Source organism: Diabrotica undecimpunctata, chromosome 7 (assembly GCF_040954645.1).
Source record: "Diabrotica undecimpunctata isolate CICGRU chromosome 7, icDiaUnde3, whole genome shotgun sequence".
Classification (NCBI taxonomy): Eukaryota; Metazoa; Arthropoda; class Insecta; order Coleoptera; family Chrysomelidae; genus Diabrotica; species Diabrotica undecimpunctata.
This window is the reverse complement of record NC_092809.1, coordinates 23,775,174-23,797,899: the sequence shown is the minus strand read 5'-3', so window position 1 is coordinate 23,797,899 and position 22,726 is coordinate 23,775,174. Positions and strand designations below refer to the sequence as shown.

Below are 22,726 nucleotides of genomic sequence, written 5' to 3'. Positions count from 1 at the left end.
TTCCGAAAGAATAATTAATATCAATATTTATTCCAATACCCAAAATATCAAACGCAATGAAGTGTGAAGAGCACAGGACAATTAGCTTGATGAACCATATTCTAAAAGTGTTCTTGCGAGTGATAGACGAACGTGTCTATAAAAAGCTAGATGATAAAAAAGCTGAAAACCAATTGGGATTCAGAAAAGCTTTGGCACCAGAGAAGCATTATTTACTGTAAAAATACTAATCAAACGATGTCGAGATGTCAATTGCGACGTATTCATATGTCTAGTCGACTTCGAAAAAGCTTTCGACAAAGTACAACACCGACGAATGGCAAAAATACTACAGAACACAGAACAAGATGACGAAGACGTGAGAATCATTGCCAATCTATACCTATATCAGAAAGCCATAATACGAGTAGACCAACAACAATCGAAAGAAATACCTATAAATCGTGGAGTAAGACAAGGATGTGTGCTTTCTCCTTTACTTTTTAATATGTATTCAGAAGAATTGTTTAAAGAGGTATTAAAAGACGTAAATGAAGGTATATTTATTAACGGAGCACTTCTGAATAATCTTAGATACGCAGAGGACACAATACTCCTTGCGGACAGCAGAGAAGGACTACAGATGTTGGTTGATCGCATTACCCAATACTGCGAAAGGTATGTAATGGCACTGAATATAAATAAAACAAAAATCATGGTGGTAAGCAAGAACAAGATTAAGGAAGACAGTGTTTATGCTAAAGGAAAACTTTTAGGTAGGGTGCACAGTTATCAATACTTAGGTTGCGAACTAAATGAAGAATGGGATAGAAGTAAGCAAATAAAACGGCGTATTGAACTACATTATTGAGATGCTACGTGTTCTCTGTCCTATAGTATGGACAATTACAGGGGCGACAGAGAAAAAACTCATTAACTTTGAAATGAGGTGTTATCGAAGAATGTAGAAAATATCTTGGACACAACACATAACAAATGCGAAAACGCTACGAAGAATGAAAAAAGATCAAGAAATACTCAACACTATAAAGAAAAGAAAAATGAGCTACTTTGGTCACATACTAAGAAACGAAAAATACAAATTGATTCGGCTGGTCATTCAAGGAAAGGTGGAAGGCAAAAGAGGACAGGGGAGAAGACGCACGTCCTGGCTGACGAATCTTAGACAATGGAGTGGGAAAACGTCAATAGAACTTTTCAGAACAGCTGCAGTGGAGTCAAATGGGCCATGATGATCGCCAATCTCCTTAGGGATGGGGCACGTTAAGAAGAAGATAAATAAATTAATCCATTAGACATCTCAGAAGTGACCGTCACAAAGGTAAAAAACACATGCGCTGTTTGACTTTGAAATTGATTTATGTTAAAGTCATTAATCTAGTAAAAAGTATAATATTAATGTTTGTCATATATTTTCTGTGAATAGTTTCACCTCTAAAGTACATATTTATTCATGTAAATTTATTCTTAACCCTCGGTTAGTGTTCTGGGGTATACCATACCACAGGTACTCCTTTTATTCCTATAAAATCGAAAGTAGATGAAATAGCGCAGTCTAGCGCCTAGTAGCTGTAGTTTATACATCTTTTCTCACGATGACCTTGTTAACAGCTGTACATACAATTTCAGTTTGAATTAGGAGTTGGTCAAAGACGGTTGGGGTGTGTGATAGGTACACTACTGTTGTAACTTTTAGTTGTTTTGTGTCTTAGAGGTAAATTTACATATTTTTAATATTTTTTCGAGATGTACTATGATTTTTATTTTTCTTTCAGCGATACTGAATTATAGAATAATTATGTCTTACGAACAAGAGCAGGAAAGGTTAAAACGTTTATGAATGGATTTTGGCAGTATTTCTGACGATGATAAATCGTTCATTGATAGTGAATCTGAGGAAGAATAAACCGCATTATAAAGTCAAGAGGCAATCACATTGGAAGAAGGGGCTCAAGGAGAGACAGCACACAAAAGGGAGGATTCTGAAGAAGTGGAGGCTGAAGAAGAAAGTGAATTTTCAAGTGATTCAGAAAGTGGTAGTGAGAATAATGGTAAGAGATACTGTTTGGATAAAGACAAATCAAAGTGGTTCAAGCTTCCAAATAACAAACAAGTGAGAACAAGGTCGGACAATCTAATTAATTGTAAAAGGAATAGCACGAGAAAGGCAGAGTGTTCTTGATTGTTGGTTGTTATTCTTTACAGAAGAAATGTTAGATGACATTGTTCACTATACAAATGTAAAATTAGCGACAAAAGTCCCACGATACGATGCACGACATCAGTATTTACTCAAAGAAACTGACAAAATAGAAATCAAAGCTGTTATAGGCTTGCTCTATTTGACGGGACTCAACAAGTCAAACCGACAAAATATTTCAGATCTTTGGAATACTGATGGCAGCGCTATTGATCTCATTCCAACAAGAATATCACAACAAAGATATACCATTTTGTTGCAATGTTTGCGATTCGACAATGTTCAAAATAGAGTAGAACGAAAATAGATCGACAAATTGGCAACAATTAGAGATATAGTTGAAGAAACTGGTGAAAAGAAATTACCTGAAATTATCGACTTTTACAATTCAACCAAAGGCGGTGTAGACACATAGGATGAGCTATCTGCTGATTGCAGCGTATCAAAAAATAGTCGTCGTTGGACTTTGACACTATTTTTTTTTCTTTTTGAATACAGCTAAAGTGAATGCTCAAGTTATATATAAAACAAATACAAAAAACAGTAAAGTGAAAAGACGAATTTTTTTGAAAGAACTGGGTGCGCAGCTGATTTCTTAGTTTCGAAACCAACAAAGAAAAAACCCTTCCTTGCGTCGACCACTACGTGCTAATTAGCAACCAGAAGTACATCAGTTGGGATCTAAGCGACGTAGGACAAGCAGAAGATGTTCTGTTTGTCCAAGAATTAACGACAATAATGACATGTTCAAATTGCGACAATTTTGAGGAGTCGTAACTTTTTTATTTGTCAATGTATTTTGGCAAACATTTTTTTCTTTCGTTTGTAGAATCTTAGGCTAGTTAAGATAGACAAACGTTTGCCACCATAACCGCTAACCTCCATTGATGGAGACGGCACTTGAAGAAGAAGAAGGCTAGTTTAGTTTATTTAAGTTTATTTAGAGTTGTGTGATCAATAAAATTTTTCTGAGTGTATTATTGTTCACTCGTATTTTTTGACTAGCATAAATGTATGACTTTTACCGTACCATATTTAATAAGTAAAAACCAAGATTAGCCATTTTAACTGATTAAATTTAAAAATTTTAACTTCCTGCGTTAGTTTAGTTTGGGGTATGACATACCCCGGAACACCTGTCGTGCTAATTTATCTAGGCACACTAACGCAGGGTTAAGTTGCTTACGTCCTTGTTCAATAAATTGTTGGGCACTTCTGGGGAAACCAATAATCAATTGGCCAAAATATTAAATAACTAGAAAATATAATTGTTTTAATTTTAGGTGGACAGAACGTATAACTAATATTTACACAAAATTTAAAAGTAACAATTGTCGCAAAACTCTTCATAATTTTTTGATAACTACTTATGTATTTATGTTTAAACGAAACAAGATTCTGCTTAGGTCAAATAGACTCAAACTGAAAATTGCCAAAAGTTTTACTACAGTTATTTTCTTTTAAACCTTTAATAAAAGAAGAATTTTTGTTACTATAACATTTTATTTTTTGGCCACCTTTATACATTATTCGTCAGTCCTTCATTACTTATTACTCTAGCAACGGTCTTATTTTGCAATTTTCACTCCTCTAGCCGTAATTATTTAGAAGCGTATTTTCTAAGTTAGCAAAGCTGAGAAAATGACAAAATTAATGCTGGTTAAGATAAGGTTATTGTCTTAGACAGTCTATGTTATTAAAACGTAGGACGACCGACGTTCACCACTAAACCACGAGGATTACTTTAAATATTGTAGCAACAATTAAGAAAGATCTCGTTTCGTGGAATGAGTAAACATTCCGTCAGTGTAAGTTAATTAGCAAAATTAGTAGCACCCTCTTACTATAAAGTGTCAAGTAAGATAATCTTAAGCATTAAAATAGGAACGAAGCAGAACAGCCAAAGTGAGTAAAACATGTTTTTAGCATATAAAAAGATTTCACTTAAATACTAAAATGATCTGGTAGCCCTTTTATAGTTTAAAACTACTAAAATATTTGTATGGATATATGCAGATGATAGCTGTCTTATTAAAATAATTAAATAATATTATTATTTTATACAAGGTGAATAATAAACAACGGTTCAAGTTTTAAAAAATAAATATTCGGAAGATGAATATCTCTTTAGTTCCATCCCTCCTTGTGGATTATTAGACGCTTATGCGTTTCTTGGCCAAAAGTGTGAGATTGCTTGGTAGGGTCAGCGCATCTTCTTTCTTGTTTATTCTCTCAATAAACTCTGTATCAGTTCCTTCCATTCTCTTTTATTTCTTGCTCTGTTTTTGATTTTACCGCATCTTAGTCCAATTTCTCCGTGTTCTCTCGTAGTAAGTATTTTTCAGCTATTGTCTGGTCTTCCTATCTCTCTTTTCCATTCTGGTTGATATTCAAATACTTGTCTTGATATATTGCTTTTATCTTTACTAAAGTAGTATACTTTTTATGCAGGTATTAACCTTCGGAGTATGAAGACTGGGTCAAGCGTGACCCGAAATTTACTGATTTCTTAATATTTCATGAAATAATTTTTTTACAAATTTGATTGATCGTAAGTTCTCCTTATTTATTTCAATATATTTTTTCATGTATTATTCGTGCACATGCAAGTTACAGTTTTTCCTCTACGTAACATCTATGATGCCGGGTCAGTCCTGACCCGGTCTTCGGATTTCGAAGAATATTTTCAATATGTTTGTAGGTACACGTAAAACACAGCCGTCTCTGTTTACCAGTGAACGTAATCAAGGCCAAATGATTATGTTTGTGGAAATTAAATTTAATGCAAGCATTAATCTTGAAGTATGCAATATTATATCAAAATGTGGAAAAAGAATAAACCTTTGAGTGAAGCTGAGTTATATGTTTTACTCCTATCAGACAGTGAAGAAGATGACGTTGCAGAGCTGGATGAAAGCAACAGTTACTGAACTCCATAACGAAGAAGTTTTAGCGACAACTTCTGAAAATACAGATAGTGAACGATCTAACGTTCAACAACAGTATCATACCTGGCAAACCCACTGGAACACAATCAAGAGTGCATTACATGAGATCCGGCAGACTGTTGAAAAATTTGAACTTCCAACAATCTCTAGAAACGAAAAAGCTGTCATCCGAAGATTAAGAATAGGACATACCCGATTCACACATGAATACTTAATGAAGTCCGAGCCGAAGCCCAATTGCCAAATCTGCTTAAGTGCATTAACTGTAAAACACATCCTGATCGAGTGTCCCCACTACGCAAAACACAGAGTGCAACATAAACTTAAGTCTAATATCAAAGACGTTTTAAACTCACGCGATCAAGTCTTTAACCTAATTGGTTTCTTGAAAGACATTCAGTTGTTCAACAGAATATGACCCCTTGTTTTCCATGTACTTTACTTATATTATATTATTTAGTCATAGGTTCTAAGCTTATAGATTAACTGTAGCAATTAGTTACATGTGCTTATTGTAATTATTGTACACAATACTGTTCGTGTCAATGATCATTGCAGCAGAGACATATTAATTCAAATAAAAAAAAATTATTTAGGAGCTATGGTAACCGCAATACACTATATTTTATAGGGTGAATTCTTATATTGGACAATTTTTAGTAAATAATTTAAAGTAAACAATTATTATGACAGTATTATCGATATTATAAGGTGGAAAGATGCAATTAATAGTTATTTAACCAACAAGTGTATTAATAAGGGCGATTAACAATTGAGATATTTTCGATATAATGTTTGAAATTGTTAATCGCCATTTTAATTCACGAGTTCGTTACAAAATTTTTCCGTCGACCGAACTTTTCAGAAATAAAAATATCTTAGTTTAAATTTTTATTTACTTAACGATAAATAATGACATACAATGACAGACAGTACTTACAGCGGCTATGTCATTTTAAATAATTTTTTAGTGGGAATACTAGCGGACCAACTCGAGATCGAGTTTTTTAAATGAAATTTTTATTTTGCGAGAAAAATTAAGAGATCAATACAAACAATATAAGCAAGAATATACATAATATTCATCAATAATAATACAAGTAAAAAGTGTATTAAATATCACGAAATATTTCGTCGACAACAATGTTTTTTGTTACAATGTTATCATTTAGCAGTTAATTTTGCATGCTGATCACGAATCCGGTATCAGATTTGCTCTATCTTGACGTTTTATGCGCGTTTCGGGTCGCTTTTGGTGTCGGATCGCAACCGGAAGTACATATTTAGATTCGTCTCGACGAGACCTTTCGATCCATATATACATTGTGGGGTCCAAAACTTAAAGTAAATTTTAACTTCCGGTCATCTCAAAACCGATAGTGAATTTTTGTACCAAAAGTATATCTTGACAATCTCATACGTAATACTAATAATAATCCGAAAAAATATTTTAATTATCTAATATGGTTTTTGAGTAAAGTGGTGGACAAGAAAAGGACTTAGCGTTTTAGTATATAAGATAAATAGGTACCTATATGTTTGGTTGCCTACACCACAGGTCACTGCCAATCATAGAGCGTTAAATGTGGTTAAATTAATTAATACAAGCAATGTATGTTGTGTTGCATATAATAAAATCGTTCATTAATAGAAAATCATTCATTAATAGGGGTCATTAATCAATGATTTTGAGGGTGTTAAAATTAGTCATAAATGGATGGTCGGCGGAAATAGTAGAGTAATGAGAAAGAATCAGGAACATGTCAAATTAATCTATAAAATGTCATTGATGGTACGTAGTTAGTTATTGTAATACTGATATTGAGAAATGAATTAAATTGTAGGTAGAGTTACTAGAAGATTATTAAGTGAGTTTGTTTTTTAAACGGTTAAGATCTATCATATTATAATATATTGTTTAGTATGTTGCAGTTAATATTACTTAAATGGTTTGTGTCTTATGATAGATTCAGGAGTTTTATTAATGTAAACCATTTCAAGGAAAAGTCGATATTTATAATTATCAACCTGTTTATTATATATAAAATAATATATATATATATATATATATATATATATATATATATATATATATATATATATATATATATATATATATACATCTATTATGTAGCCTTGGTATATATATATATATACATATATATACCGGTTGATTTTTAAATTGAAATGAAGTGAGGGATACATACTTTTTGATGCTCTTTTTCATAAGAACTCAACTTTTCACATCTCTCTGCACCATCTTAGAGACGCATTTGTTAAGATGTGGTACGAGGAAGATATTATTTTAACTACTTTCTTTTTACTACTAACTAATTTTAACTACTAACTATAATAAATACAAAGTTTAAACGACTTTTATATTATATTAACGAATATACTTTTGTTTCAGGTTTCGCCAAACTTAGTGGACTTTATCAAATCCCCAGTAAATATAATTGACTTCGCAGCGACACTTAGTTTCTATATAGACTTAATTCTTTTGTCTGAAAAGAAAAATCAACTTTTAGATTTTTTTAGCATAATCAGAATATTTAGACTGTTTAAATTAACTAGGCATTCTCCTGGTTTAAAAATTTTAATACATACATTTAAGGCATCAGCAAAAGAATTGGGACTATTAGTTTTTTTCCTTGTTCTTGGCATCGTTGTGTTTGCCAGTTTGGTGTACTACGCCGAAAAGTTGCAAGTAAGTATTATTAGCTAAACAGAGTAAATTATTGCATAACATACTGCGTCCTAACTCTTTCCTAACTAAAGTTTTGTTGAGGATCTCTTCAACGATCTGCCAGTTACATAGAATAACATCATTTTTTTTTTATTTTACATAGTCGCATCAACCTCTGAGGTTATTATGACATTATATTTTTTTTTTTTATTAAATTTGCAAATTTACAATCTGCTATTACAAGCTATTAGTAAATGTGAGTATTGCAAATACATGAGAGGAGAAATTATCCACTGATAACACTCCCAATACTAACACTAACAAATAAAATTAGTGTAGGATTATAATTTGAAACTAGAATTGAAATGGAAATTAAAATTAAAATTAAAATTAGTGAATAAAGTCTGTTGGCCACTGTCTCTTCAATCTTCGTCTGACTTCTGGTTGTAGGTGTAGTTGTCTTGCTTCCTCGTTGGGGTGGGCTGGCAGATGTTCTAAATAATTTATTGTTAGTCTGCTGATTTCGTCTTCAACGAACGGTATACCAGAGTCATCATGTAGTGTTTTATTACTAACGTACCACGGCGCATTGAAAATCATTCTGAGTATTTTGGATTGGATCCTCTGAATGATTTTGGTATTAGAAGGCTTTGCACAGCCCCATAGTTGCACCCCATATGTCCATATAGGCTTTATTATGCACTTATACAAGAGAAGTTTATTATCTGTAAATAACTGTGATTTTCGGCCTATTAACCAATTCATTTGACGTATTTTCATGTTGATTTGGATTTTTTTTGCCAAGATGTGTGCTTTCCAAGTGAGCTTTTGATCAAGTGTCATACCCAGGTATTTGACTTCTGTTTTTACTGGTAGTAATATGTTGTTCAGTCTAATTCTTGGATATATGATGTTTCTTTTGGTGAATGTAATTTGATTAGACTTAGTATGATTAACTTTGATTTTCCATCTATTCATCCAGTCTTGTAGTAGGTTCATGTGTATTTGAAGGTTTCCTGATGCTACTTGGGGGGTCATCATCGATGGATATTATGGCGGTGTCATCTGCGAACATGGCTACTGTGGTCGTATTTGTTGTTGGAATATCAGCAGTGTATATGAGGTACAGGAGGGGACCCAGGACACTTCCTTGAGGAACACCGGATTTTATGGGATAGTAATGAGAGGTTTCTGTAAGGAATCTGACTTGAAAGTGACGTTCTGTGAGGTATGATTTTAAGAGTAGATAGTGAGGAGTGGGAAAGGATGACTTAAGTTTATACAGGAGACCATCATGCCAAACACGGTCGAAGGCTTGTTTTATATCCAGGAAGGCAGCAGTGCAAATTTTTTTCTCTTCGAGGCATACATTAATGTTTTTAACAATCCTATGACACTGTTGTAGAGTTGAATGGGCTTCGCGGAAACCAAACTGGTGTGTGGGGATCACTGAATTAATTTTGATGTCTTCTGAGAATCTTTGGAGCAGAAGTCTTTCTAAGATTTTTGACATTATTGGAAGTAAGCTGATTGGTCTATATGAAGTAGTAATATGTGGTGGTTTATTTGGTTTACTAATCATAATTATTTGTGCGAACTTCCAATTAATCGGGTAGTAGGCTAATCTTATGATACTATTATATATCATTGTTAGTAGGACAATTGATTTTCTCGGTAATTTTTTTAATATTAGCCCAGTGATCATGTCAAAGCCTGGTGCTTTGTAGTTATTGCATCTAGAAATTTGTTGTTTGACATTATTAGGAGTAAAGCATTTGATTGGTAGCATCATTGGGCATGGAGCGTCTAAGAAGTTTTTAACTTGTTCTTCGTTATTATTGTTATTAAGTTCAGGTGCACCAAAAACGTGTGAGAGATGTTCAGCAAAGATTGATGCCTTTTCTTGTTCGGTTTTTCCCCAGCTTCCATCGGCTTTCCTTAGAGGTGGTATGTGCTGTGTAGGTGTCTTGAATGATTTCGTTGCTTTCCAGATGCTGTGGTCTTCTTTTGATAGGCTGTTGATAAATACTTCAAATGTATCATTCCTCGCGTCTTGTAGAGCAGTTTTAAGTTGCCGTGTTAATCTATTGTATTCATTTTTATCTATAGGATTGCGACTTCTTTGCCATATGCGCCTGGCTCTTCTTTTTTGTGCAACAAGACGTTTTATATATACGGGTATGTTGGTGTCACTTGGTTCTTTGTCATTCAGAGGGGGTGTAGCTATTTCAGCGGCTGCATGTATAGTTTGGGTGAGAAGAAGCACAGCATTATCGATATCGTCTGGTTGCTTTAATCTTATATTTAAATTTAAATTTTCATTTATGTAAGACTCGAATATATTCCAGTTGGTTGTTGATGTTGTCAACTTAGGGATATTCGGACGTTTTATAATTTGCGTAGATAGTGTCACAATTATGGGAGTATGGTCGGTGGACAGATCCCAGGATGCTTGTATGTCAAAATAATTTAAGGCCATGTTATGGAGGATAAAGAAGTCGAGTAGATCTGGGATTTTGTTTGGATCTGATGGCCAGTAGGTGGGTTGCCCTGTAGATAAGTAAGAGCTGTTTGTGTTAGCTATGGCTTGTCTGAGATTTTTTCCCTTTGTCGTACATAGTCTTGATCCCCAGTCTGTATGCTTGGCATTCCAGTCACCTCCAATTACGAATTTGTTTGATAGATGTTTGAAGAAATCTTCATACTCTGCTGTGGTGATATTATGCCTTGGAGGGCTGTACATTGCCGCAATGTCAAAAGACCATGGTTGAGAACTGATACAGATTACTGCAGCTTGTATTTTTTCCGTCTGATACATTATTTCCTCATAGTGTGGTATAGTGTTACGTACAATAATAGCAGCGCCACCGTGTGCTGTTCCATCAGGATGGTTGGTGTTGTAAATAGAATAATGAGGGATCTTGAACATCGTTCTGTCAGTGAAATGGGTTTCCGATATGAGTAAAACATCAATTTTGTTATGTTTAAGAAAGTTAGTAACTTCTGTGTTATGGTTGCCTAGGCCGTTGGCATTCCATTGTGCAATTCGTAGTGACTTAAGTTCCATTACTAATTTTATTTATTACTGTGGAAAGCATGTTTAAGATCACGCTATTTTGATTAATTAGTTGTGAAAACATAGCTTTGAATTCGTTAAGGAAACTCTTCATCATCTCTCCAATGTCACTGTTTGTATTACTTACGTGTGTTCCACTTGTTATTTGAGCGTAAGTTGCATGATTCTGGTTGTATGAATTCGTATTTTTATGGACATTATTTACATTTGTTCCACCCGTTGCTTGTGTGTAAGTCGCGTGATTTTGATTGTTTAAGTGCGGATTATTCTGTACTGTATTTCTGTTATATTGTAGTTGATTGTTCGCTGGAGTGTGCGATGATACTCCTCTTGCTCTGTTTCTACTGCTAATTAACTCTTTATATACTATGCATCCTTTGTAATTTGCGGTGTGTGCTCCATTGCAGAGAGCACATATGGCAGGTGTGTCTCTAGGTTTTTTACAATCAGCTGACATATGGTTGCCTCCACATTTGACACAGTGATAAGGTCTATTACAGTATGTCTTAGAGTGTCCATACAATTGGCATCTGGTACACTGGACAATATTATTCTTTTTATACGGTGGCTCAATAACTATTTTCGCATTGTTTATAAATTGAATTTCATATATTTTTTTATTATTTCGATTAGGTTCTATATCGACGTAGAACATCATTAGAGGGTCCTTACTTACTCTGTGTTTTATATTTACAATATTTCGTACTAAATGCCCATGTTTTTCTATTTCGCTTTTTATTATATTAATGGGCACTGTATGATGTAGATTACGAATTACAACTTTCGCCTAATTCGTATCGATGTTTACAGGTCGAGAGTCAAATGAATACTTATGACATTATATACATACACATGAGATAATTTACTTGGAAATATTAAATTTTGTTATATTATTATATTAGTAAGGAAGTTTATCAAATGTTTAATTTTAAATTTTTCTCTAAAGATTTCACTTGTTGATTCAATGTGGTTGGTTTGTCTCTGCAGATGGTATCTTAAACACTTAACAAGAACGTGCTTAATACTGAGTCAAACATTACAGTTGTTACATAAAGTGAAATTAGTGTGACCAATTATAGGTCCATGGGTAACTTGAGTACGTCCTAGCCAAAGTTTAGTAGTAACGACTTGTTGAGCTCTGTTGGGAGTTTAATATTTCTATGGTTTTATACATGTTTTCACTTCGCGGGTTTTTTTTATTATGACACAATTTTTAGCAATCAAAATACAAATAAATTTCTATAAGCTAATTTGCTGGCTGCGGAGCTAGGGGCTCCTGTTGGCGTGGTGAGGTCTTCTCTATTGAGAAGACCACTTTTACCGGTTTTCAGGTCAGCTGGCCAGTTCCTTTTGAGTCTCCTATTGGCTTGGTGTTCTAGCAGAGATTGGAGTAAGGGGTAACTATGCGATTCCAGTGCTTCATGTTGCTTTGTGCTGTATTTAGTGATTACATCCTGTACGAACGGGATTCTTAGGTCTTCATGAAGTGTTAGGTTTGACACATACCAAGGTGCATCAGCTATCGTTCGGAGTATTTTTGATTGACATCTTTGAATTATGGCTGTGTTTGACTTGCTCGCACATTCCAGAGTTGGATTCCATACGTCCAGATATGTTTTATGACGGTTTTGTATACAAGGATTTTGTTTTCAATGCTCAGTTTTGATTTCCTGTCTACTAACCAGTTTAGATCTTTCATTCTTAGGTCAATTTGTTTCCGCTTCTTAAGAATATGTTCTTTCCAGGTGTGTTTTGACTCAAGATGTATTCCTAGGTATTTAGTGCTAGAGGATTGCGGAAGTTGGATATTGTTAAGTGAAACTGGGGGACACGGGTCGCTTCTCAAGGTAACAGTCACTTGGACTGATTTTGTTTCATTTATTTTAATTCTCCACTTGTAAGACCATGTCTCGATTTCATTGAGTTATACCTGTAGAATGTTAGATGCTATAGTTGGATTTTCGTCGTCTGCAAGGATGACAGCATCATCTGCAAACGTGCCAGTGATGGTTTCATTAATGGAGGGTAGATCTGCTGTGTGTAGCACATATAATATTGGTCTAAGAACGCTGCCCTTTGGAACACCAGATTTTATAGGAAAATTATTGGAATTACTTTCATTCACTCTTGTTCGGAATTTTCTCCCACTCAGATAGGATTTTAACAGTTTCAGGTACGTGATGAAAATCACGTGATTGAAAATCAGGCCTGTGTGCCAAACCTTATCAAAGGCTTGACTAACATCTAGAAAAGCAGCTGTGCAGTAGTGTTTGCTTTCCATTGCACAATTTATAGTGTGTACTATTCTATGAACCTGCTGTATTGACGAGTGTTTTTTTCGAAAGCCAAATTGGTGGTTGGGTATCCATTCCACCGTATTTGGGTTTGAGTTAATTTTTTGTAACAGTAACCTTTCAAGTATTTTGGATACGACTGGTAGTAGGCTTATTGGCTTATATGATGAAACCTCGTTTGGATTTTTTTCTGCTGTTAGGATTAGTATTATTTCAGCGGTTTTAAAGAGCTTTGGCCAGTAGTTTAATCGTAGAATAGCATTGAAGATGAGTCTCTCATCTGTCTCACTGGTTTTGTTACAAATTTTCGACCTTTACTTTACCAAATGATTTTAGAGTTTTTGGCACTACATTTCTCACTTCACTCGCGGTTTCACTGTTTTTTACTTATTTTGCAATGCGATCCGCTTCATTTGTGAAAAAAAAGTATTTTGCAAGGCCTATGGTAGAATTAAACGCACATGTGTTCAACAAATTAGGATGGCGATATTGCTACCATTTAGAGCGTACTAAATCTTGTAATTACCTCCAACTTGAAGGACCACCCACTGGCGTGGGAAATAAGAACACAATCAGTTTAAAGAATACGTAGTTTAATAATTGAATGTTACTGCAAGTAAATTAATATCTAGCCAAAGTTTTAGGCGCCTTAAAAGAGAATGAAACAGAAAACCTTATTTAATAGCTGAAAAACAACCGAAGAACGCCAATAATATGACTCTAAGCCATTTAATTCACCCAGCACAGTCTGTTTTCTTTTTGCCAAAAGAAACAAAAAGTAAGGATTTTTATTATTTTTATCAGTTGTGTGCTGGCATAGATAGTGTCTTCATCTATTAAGTGCTCATTAATTTTCAATTTCAAAACAGTTAAAGTTAGGTTTTTCAGATAGTTAGAAATAATAAATAAACGTAGGATTGTTTTTTATATTTTAAAATGGATGATTCTTCGGGTGGCGAAAGGACACCCCCTGATAAAAAAGAAAACATGGAAGCTACAAATACCCGTTTTGATTTACATATTAGGTACAGGTCTTCTGATAAAGGCCCGTATTTTGTTTTTGTAGTGTCCAACGACCCAAATATTAAACGTTTATCACCAGTCCAAGTAGGTCATTATTTATTCATTAATAACTTTTTTAAGAAAGATGTGGTCAATATTAAACTCGTTGGTAAAAATAAAATGAAAGTAATTTTTAATTTTTACACTTGTGTAAAAAGTTTAGTCAATCACGACATAATTATTTCCAATAAATTTTTTGACTATATTTCGAATTTCTTTAATCACAAAAGGAATAATTACACAGGTTGATACTTTTTTGGACATAAATTATATGATGAATAATATTATTTCCGACCAAAAAATAACCGAGGTAAGACGTATGAAAAGAAAGCTTATCGATTCAGATAATGAAACTATTTTTGTTCGTAGGCAAATGGTAATTTTAACATTTGAAGGAAATATTATTCGTCAATATATTACGTTATATTTGGTAAGGTTTTAAGTTGAACAATACATATACCCTGTAGTACAGTGTTTAAATTGTTTTAAATTTGGTCATACTCTTAGACAGTGTAAGTCCACTTTCAGCTTATGCAAAAATTGTGGCAAAGAACACGAAGACAACTCCCGCTGTAGTAACTCACAATATTGTCTTCACTGTAAAACAAACGATCATACGACTCTAACGAAACAATGCCCAGCTTATCAACATGAATATAATATTAAAATAATAATGGCGATTAGAATACTACATTTAAAGAAGCTGAGTATATAGCAAAAAACCTATCCTATGCCAAAATCACGACATATAATAAATTTAAATTGTTTAGCAACTTAAATAACTTTCCTCAACTCCCTACTGCGGCAAATGACCGTACAGTAAACAATTCATTCGTTCCTAAACCTAAACAAAGTTCTAATCCTCTTAAACGAAAAGCCATATCCCTCACTCAATGTAAAACTGTCTTACAGTTTCCTTCAACTTCTAAAGTTCAAAACCAGTGTCACATCCTATAATTCCTAACCCATATCGGAATGAGTTTATGGCATATAAAGAAAAAATACAAATACAAATTCTACAAGAAATTCCATGATAGTGATGGGGAATCATAGAACACTTAATATTCTTTCTAGAAAGTCATACAATTAATGTCATTCTTCTAAACGAAACTTGGTTGTCACAAAATAAAAATTTATATATTAAAGGTTTTAATAATGTTATCGATCGATGTGATGGGGGGCGTTGCTGTTTTAGTTGCAAACAACATTTCCTTTTCAGATATAAAATTTAAAACAAATTACAATCCAAATATAGAGGTTTGCGGTGTTTTTCTAGAACAAGTAAAATTATCAATAGTATGTGTTTACAAACCTCCTAAAATATATGTCGCATCCAAAGATTGGGAAAATTTATTTGGACAAATTAAAGGCAGAGTTTTAATTCGTGGCGACTTTAATAGTCATCACTGTAGATGGGGTTCCACACAGGATAGTGCACACAGTAATATTCTAACTGACGCTTTAGACAACACTAATCTAATTTTACTCAATGACGGAAGACCAACCAAAATATGGAGACCAAATGAACGTCCTTCAATGATCAACTTAACATTAGTATCTCCTCATTTAACAGGCTTTACTACCAGGAATCTTTTAAATGACTTACTGGGTACAATCCACATCCCTATCCAAATCACCATAGATTTGAAATATTCTCCAAATCCATACCTTCACAAAATGGAAAGAGTCTTTAGCGGACTGGTCTATATTTCAAAATTACTTAGAAAATTGCCTTCCAGAGACTAATTCTATAGATGTTATATCTTTGGAAATGTTTAATAACTTAATAAAAACAATTAGCTGCAGACTCTGCCATGATTAGTCAAAAATCATTTCAATCAAAATCTGGTCTTCTCGTATGGTGGGACGACGAATGTAAAAATTTAATATCTTGTCCAAAAAAGGCTTTTCGATAGTATAATATTTTCCCAAATCTTGAAAATTATCTAAAATTTAAATACATCCAAGCCAAATGCAAAGTTGTTCTCACGAAAAAACAAAAAACATCTTGGATCAACTTTTGTAAATACTATTAATAAAAATACACCGCTCAATAAAATATGGAAATTTGTTAATAAAATGGCTAACAAAAATTATCATTCAAAGACACAACCAATTTCAACAGAGCTAATAGAACAGTTACTTGACAAGTTCGCTCCACCATACGTTCAAGACCAATTAAAACACCTAACAACATGCAACCCTAGTAAATTTAAGTAACTAGAAACTCCGATAAACATCCGAGAACTGTATGCAGCCATTAAAATATCAAAATCTACTGCGCTTGGGAAAGATTATATCACTTATTCGATAATTAACCACCTCCCCGATAAGGCTACAAATCGTTTATTAAAAATATTTAATGATTGGCATTCGAAAGGAAATTACATTGTCAAAATGAAAGAAACAATTAAATGTCTTTTTGTCAAACCCAACAAAGACAAAACTCCCTCATTGTCTTATCGACCCATTTCTCTATTGTCTTGTATAACAAAAACTTTCGAAAGAATTATCAAAAATCGTCTTAACTGGACAGTCGAACACTATAATCTTTTGCCAAGCACTCAATATGGATTTCGATCTGGTCTTGGTACACTAGATGCAATAAGTCACTTAACAACAGATATCCAACTAAATTTTTCTAAAAATAAATATTTACCATGTTTTTCTAGACCTTAAAGGCACTTACGACTGTGTTAATTTAACAGTAATGCATTCAAAGTTACGCAAACTGGTGTTGTCCACAAATTTATCCGCTAATGTAGTTAATATTAAGTAGTAATATTATGTAGTTAGTATTAAGCCCGATTCTCTTCAACATATTTTCGGCAAGTATACACGGCATTTTGGTTGATTCCATAAAATGTATTCAGTATGCCGATGATATATGTATTTACTCCATCCGTAATTCATACGACAATTGTGTGAAGGTTCTGGAACACATCGTGCAACTAGTGGATAATTGGACTAAAGACCATGAACTTACTATATCTCCAGAAAAATCTGCCATTATGATATTTACAAGACATAGGATACGTACGCCTGACACCCTGTCAGGATATGATATACCCGTTGTCAGTGAGTATAAATATCTTGGTAGAATCCTAGACCCCAAATTACTATGGTCCAAACATGTCCAATATGTAAAAAAAAATCTGAGAAAGGTATCAATCTCCTTAAATGTGTCACTTGCAGGAAATGGGGTGCTGATCCCAAAGTTGCATTGATGTTTTACAGGACCTACGTGCGATCAATTTTGGATTACGGATGTGTGTTATACGGATCAGCAAGCAAAACACATTTACTAAAAATAGATCGGATTCAGTTTAAAAGTTTGAGATTAACTTTGGATGTTATGAGATCAACACCATGCCCTCTGTTACTTGCTGATAGTAATGAAGTGCCATTAGAAAATCGTAGAAATTTATTAGCAGCAAAATATGTATTAAAATTAGGGGCTAGAACAAGCGACTTACTAAGTATGCTGTATGAATTATCCATACAAAATCTAGTAAACAATTATTGGAAAATAAAAAATTCACCACCATTAGCGGATGCCTTTCTGGAAACCAATAATTTACCGGTTACTTTAAAAAATCAAATATTATATTTCCGAACTATTCTTTTTTTACATCAAATAAATATCAAGTTGTTAAACTCCATATTGAGTGAATATACTAATAAAACTTTAATTTACACAGATGGCTCTAAACAAAACGATTGGAAGGTAGGGTCTGCAGTGTACATTCCTTCCAAAAACAAATCACTTAAAAGAAAGCTTCCTCCACATTGCTCTATTTACACTGCAGAAGCGGTAGCTATTAGGAAAGCTCTGAATTGGCTAAAGCACAAAAATTTGCAAGATGCTCTGATCATCTCAGACTCTAAGTCAGTTCTTAGTGGACTTAATAATACTGAGTTAAACCATAAGACATGTGAGCTGATATGTGACATTAATCAAAAAATGTCCCTAACAGAATTACCACACATATTCCATTATAATATATCTAAACGATCAGCAGCAACTATCACAAAAATAAAAACTGGTCACGGTGCTGTTCCTGCTCACCTGGCTAGATTAAACATTATTGAATCAGGAAAGTGTTTATGTGATAATATTTCCCAGTGTGATGTTAATCACATTCGGTTTGGATGTATTAAAAATAAAGCACTCTAATCTCCATGGTTACCTGGTTAAAAGTAATGTTACCTCCAAAAACCTGGTTAAAAGTAATGTGCAACTTCCAGTAAACATAACCCACCTACTGTCACTGAATCAGAAATCAATATACGAACACGTATATTGATTTGTTTGATTGATTGTTGTATTGATAGTTTCCATGCCAAACACAAAAAAAATATTATTTTTATCACACATGCCGCTCCGCATGTGGTAAAGGTAGGGTAAAATTTAAAAATATGTTATCCATATATGGTACACGTCATTTGTCTTCTATATGGCATAATAATAAGTTAAGTTCAAACATTAAAAAAGTATTTTTGAAAGCACCTTTATGTGTGTAAATCTAAAAAGAAAAATTACCCGCTATAAGATTGCCTCCAGAGCCCGTAATTACAAGATGGTTATAACATGTATTAAAGCAGCAATTTTCTACGCTTTCTTTTAAATCACGTACAAATTGCTAAAGAACTTATGTCTATAAAAGTTAATCTTAATTTGTTACCAGATCTAATAAAGTCGTTAGAATAAAGAAATTTACAATTAAGTGATTCGGTTAATCTTGTTAACACTTTTTAAGCGCATTGTCAAAAAATTTCCGGAAATACACGGAGTAAATTAAGAAATATCAGAAAATGCATTAGAAAAAAATGCAGGCTTCGATTTTTGGAGGAAAGTTGAAGGTTTTTTTTTGAAGGTAACTTTTTTAAAGATTTTACGACTTGGCAAATAAGTTTATTGCCTAAATTAAGATATTGCCCTTTAACGTCACTAGATGTAGAACGAACTTTTTCTGTGTCCAATCACATTTTTCGTGATAAAAGACAAACGTTTTTAGCTAAAAATTTTGAAAAATATTTAACTATAAATTCATACTATAATGTTATCGATTCTTAATTATAACCTTAGTTTTTGTATATCTTTTTATTTGTTTTTATGTAAAAAATACAAATATATTAAACATAAATGTTCATATTTAGTATTTTGTTATGTTCTGGAGTATTCTTAATATAAATTTGCATATTTAGACATTTAGAAAAAATAGCTGCATATTTTTAGTAAAATTAATATATATATACATATATATATATATATATATATATATATATATATATATATATATATATATATATATATATATATATATATATATATATATATATATATATATATATATATATATATTGTTATGATGTATTGTTTGTGAATGATGAGCAATGAGTGTTTTTTACTAATATATATATATTTATATATATATATATATATATATATATATATATATATATATATATATATATATATATATATATATATATATATATATATATATATATATATATATATATATATATATATATATATATATATATATATATATATATATATATATATATATATATATATATATATATATATATATATATATATATATATATATATATATATATATATATATATATATATATATATATATATATATATATATATATATATATATATATTGTTATGATGTATTGTTTGTGAATGATGAGCAATGAGTGTTTTTTACTAATATATATATATATATATATATATATATATATATATATATATATATATATATATATAGGGTTTTTATCGCGGTTCTCAAAGACTTAGTTTGTAAGTACTTTTTTAAATTATCTTTATTATATCTATTATGAAACACACATATATATCTAACCTAGCCAATGTAAATTTAAAATAAACTATCTTTAAATTGAAATTCTTATGAAACTAATTAAATTCTATAGACAATGTAAAATTTAAACAAACTATCTTCAAAATTGAAATTGTTGACACTAACTAAATTATATTAACAAAATTTTGTACCTTTCTGTCACTGAATGCCTAAATGAACTGTTTTCCACTATATAGATTATAATCACCACTCAATGTCTTCTTCTCAGCTTCGGTTATCCTTGTTTTTGTGAAATTACTTTTTCCAATTATCAGCTTCCACCAATTTAAGATATTTTTCTTCACCAGCATTTATAAACCACCAAGCAAACCAGCAAACAGCATTTATATTTATTCTTTTTTTCAATATACCAATATCCAATCACCAAATATATTATATATTTATATTTATTCTTCTTTTCAGTATACCAATATCCAATCACCAAATATATTATATAAATTTAATTTTCAATTAATACTTCTTGCATTATCCAATCACCATTTATACATAACATAATTTTTAATCTTCAATAATATTTTCTTTAAACTGTTTCTTAATCTTCATTTAACTCACTATATTGAACAATTGGACCTTCTGACTATCTTGAACTTACTGAAATGTAACTGGTTGACTGACTCTAACTAACTTTCATACTAAAACTGGACATCTTGAATCCAAATCACCGAGTATTTATACCTTTTCAATCTTCCAGAACCATCTGGTAAGAAATCCTGTTCGATTTGTTCTACTCCCTACCTATATGAATGTTCTCGAAAAAGTATATCTTGGATCCATAGACGTAAACATTATTCGAGAATGTTCTACCGTAAACAAAGGTCAAATTCTGTATTCTGGAGAATTCTTTAATTTTCTATTGATAATTTTGTTGACATTTAGGCTTTTCAGATCAGAATATACACTTAAATCAGTAACTAACACTCTAATTTAATAAACTACACATTTTAAACAACATATTATTATAACCCCACTTTATATTCGTAATTATTACTTAAACGTCACTTCAGAGTATGTATATCTGGTTGCCTAGTCACATGGCTCACTTAAATATATCTACAACATTATAATTACTAAAATAAAACTTTTTTTACACTTATTACATGCTAATTTCTTAAAAATGCCCTCACATAAATAATTTTTATTAAATTCTCTAGTATATAACTTCTTAAAATAACTAAATACTTTTTATATCTAATATTATCTAGTATATAATTTATAAAATTATTTTCTTTAAACACCAATCATCTCAATATATATATATATATATATATATATATATATATATATATATATATATATATATATATATATATACGTGCATCTTTTGGTAATGTTGTGTTGCAAATATCCGTCCTCTAATAACAAGTAAATGTCCTTAGTAAAAATTGTATCAACATCTGAATACCGAGTGTCTCCAACACCTGGATAACACAAAGTTAGTGGGAAGACTAAAGGAGGGCGCGCATTAGATTGGCTGAAACCGGTCGGCTCGAAACGGTACGATCAGATCGGCGTACCGCGCACTGACTTGGTCTCCTCGGCACCGACAGTTTCGTATCGGCAATCGTTAGATACAGACTTAAATTATTTAAAAATGAGTTCTGGTTCATCAGTGTCTGAAAAATATGTTATGATTGAATTAGCGTGCAATTAAATACAAACACAGAAACCAAGATATTGAATTCATAACATTAATTTAAAACGAGAAACTTATGGGGAGTTTTATTATTTCTCTGTCATTTCTATCATTTACCGACCTAGTCGAAGATGATGAAAAGTTCTTCAAGTATTTTCTAATGTCCAGTGTTAAATTTTATGAACTGGTCAAGCCATTAGTCCTTAGAGAGCAGGATACAAACTTTCGAAAATCAATATCTTCTGAAGAAAGGCTAGCGGTTACTCGAAAGTAAGTATCCTAATTTTCAACTAATATATATAGGCAATACATAATTTACAGAAAAAACAATTTTTTAAAATTTTTTTTTAAATTAAATTATAGTTGATAAATATTCGAGTTTTCATTTTCTGGGCTTAAAACTAATTGCGGAGTAGGTGTTTGTGTTTGTGTCTCCATTGATTGGGATTAAAAGAGGTGAATAGGATACAGAAGATGATGTTCTAAGTCTACTAAAGGTACTTGAGGATGTACTGGATGATTATTTGTAATTTCGTTCATCATTAATTGTTCCTTCAGTTTTACTCGCCAACTAAATTCGATATTTTTGTTTTAATTTTAATTTGAAGATGAGGTGAAAGAGTTCTTACAGTTTTCTGCATAGCTTCAAAAATTTTTTGTAAATGATTTGCTTTTCTAGCGACTTTTGATGCAGTTTTTCCTTCAAAATTATTTTTCAACACTTGCGCCATTTGATTCGGTGTTTGTCTCAGAGGCTTAGATGTAAAAGCCCTAACTAAGCACTGTCCACCTTTTTTTGCTAGCTGGAACTGTAAAAAGTCTACGTTAATTAATTTTACATGTATATTATATACCTATATTCTTATTCTAAGATTTATAGGGGTATTTTTTATATCATTGGAAGACTATTCTTTATTACCAATTAAT

General features: G+C 32.1%; 1 protein-coding gene across 1 annotated transcript in view; it reads left to right on the top strand.

Moving 5' to 3' along the window:
• LOC140445067 (potassium voltage-gated channel protein Shaw-like) overlaps positions 1-22,726 on the top strand; it is a 555,968-nt gene that overhangs the window by 478,524 nt on the left and 54,718 nt on the right. The window contains exon 6 of the mRNA XM_072536858.1: positions 7,559-7,855. Within this exon, the coding sequence (XP_072392959.1) occupies positions 7,559-7,855 (297 nt within the window). The remainder of the gene's footprint in view (positions 1-7,558; positions 7,856-22,726) is intronic.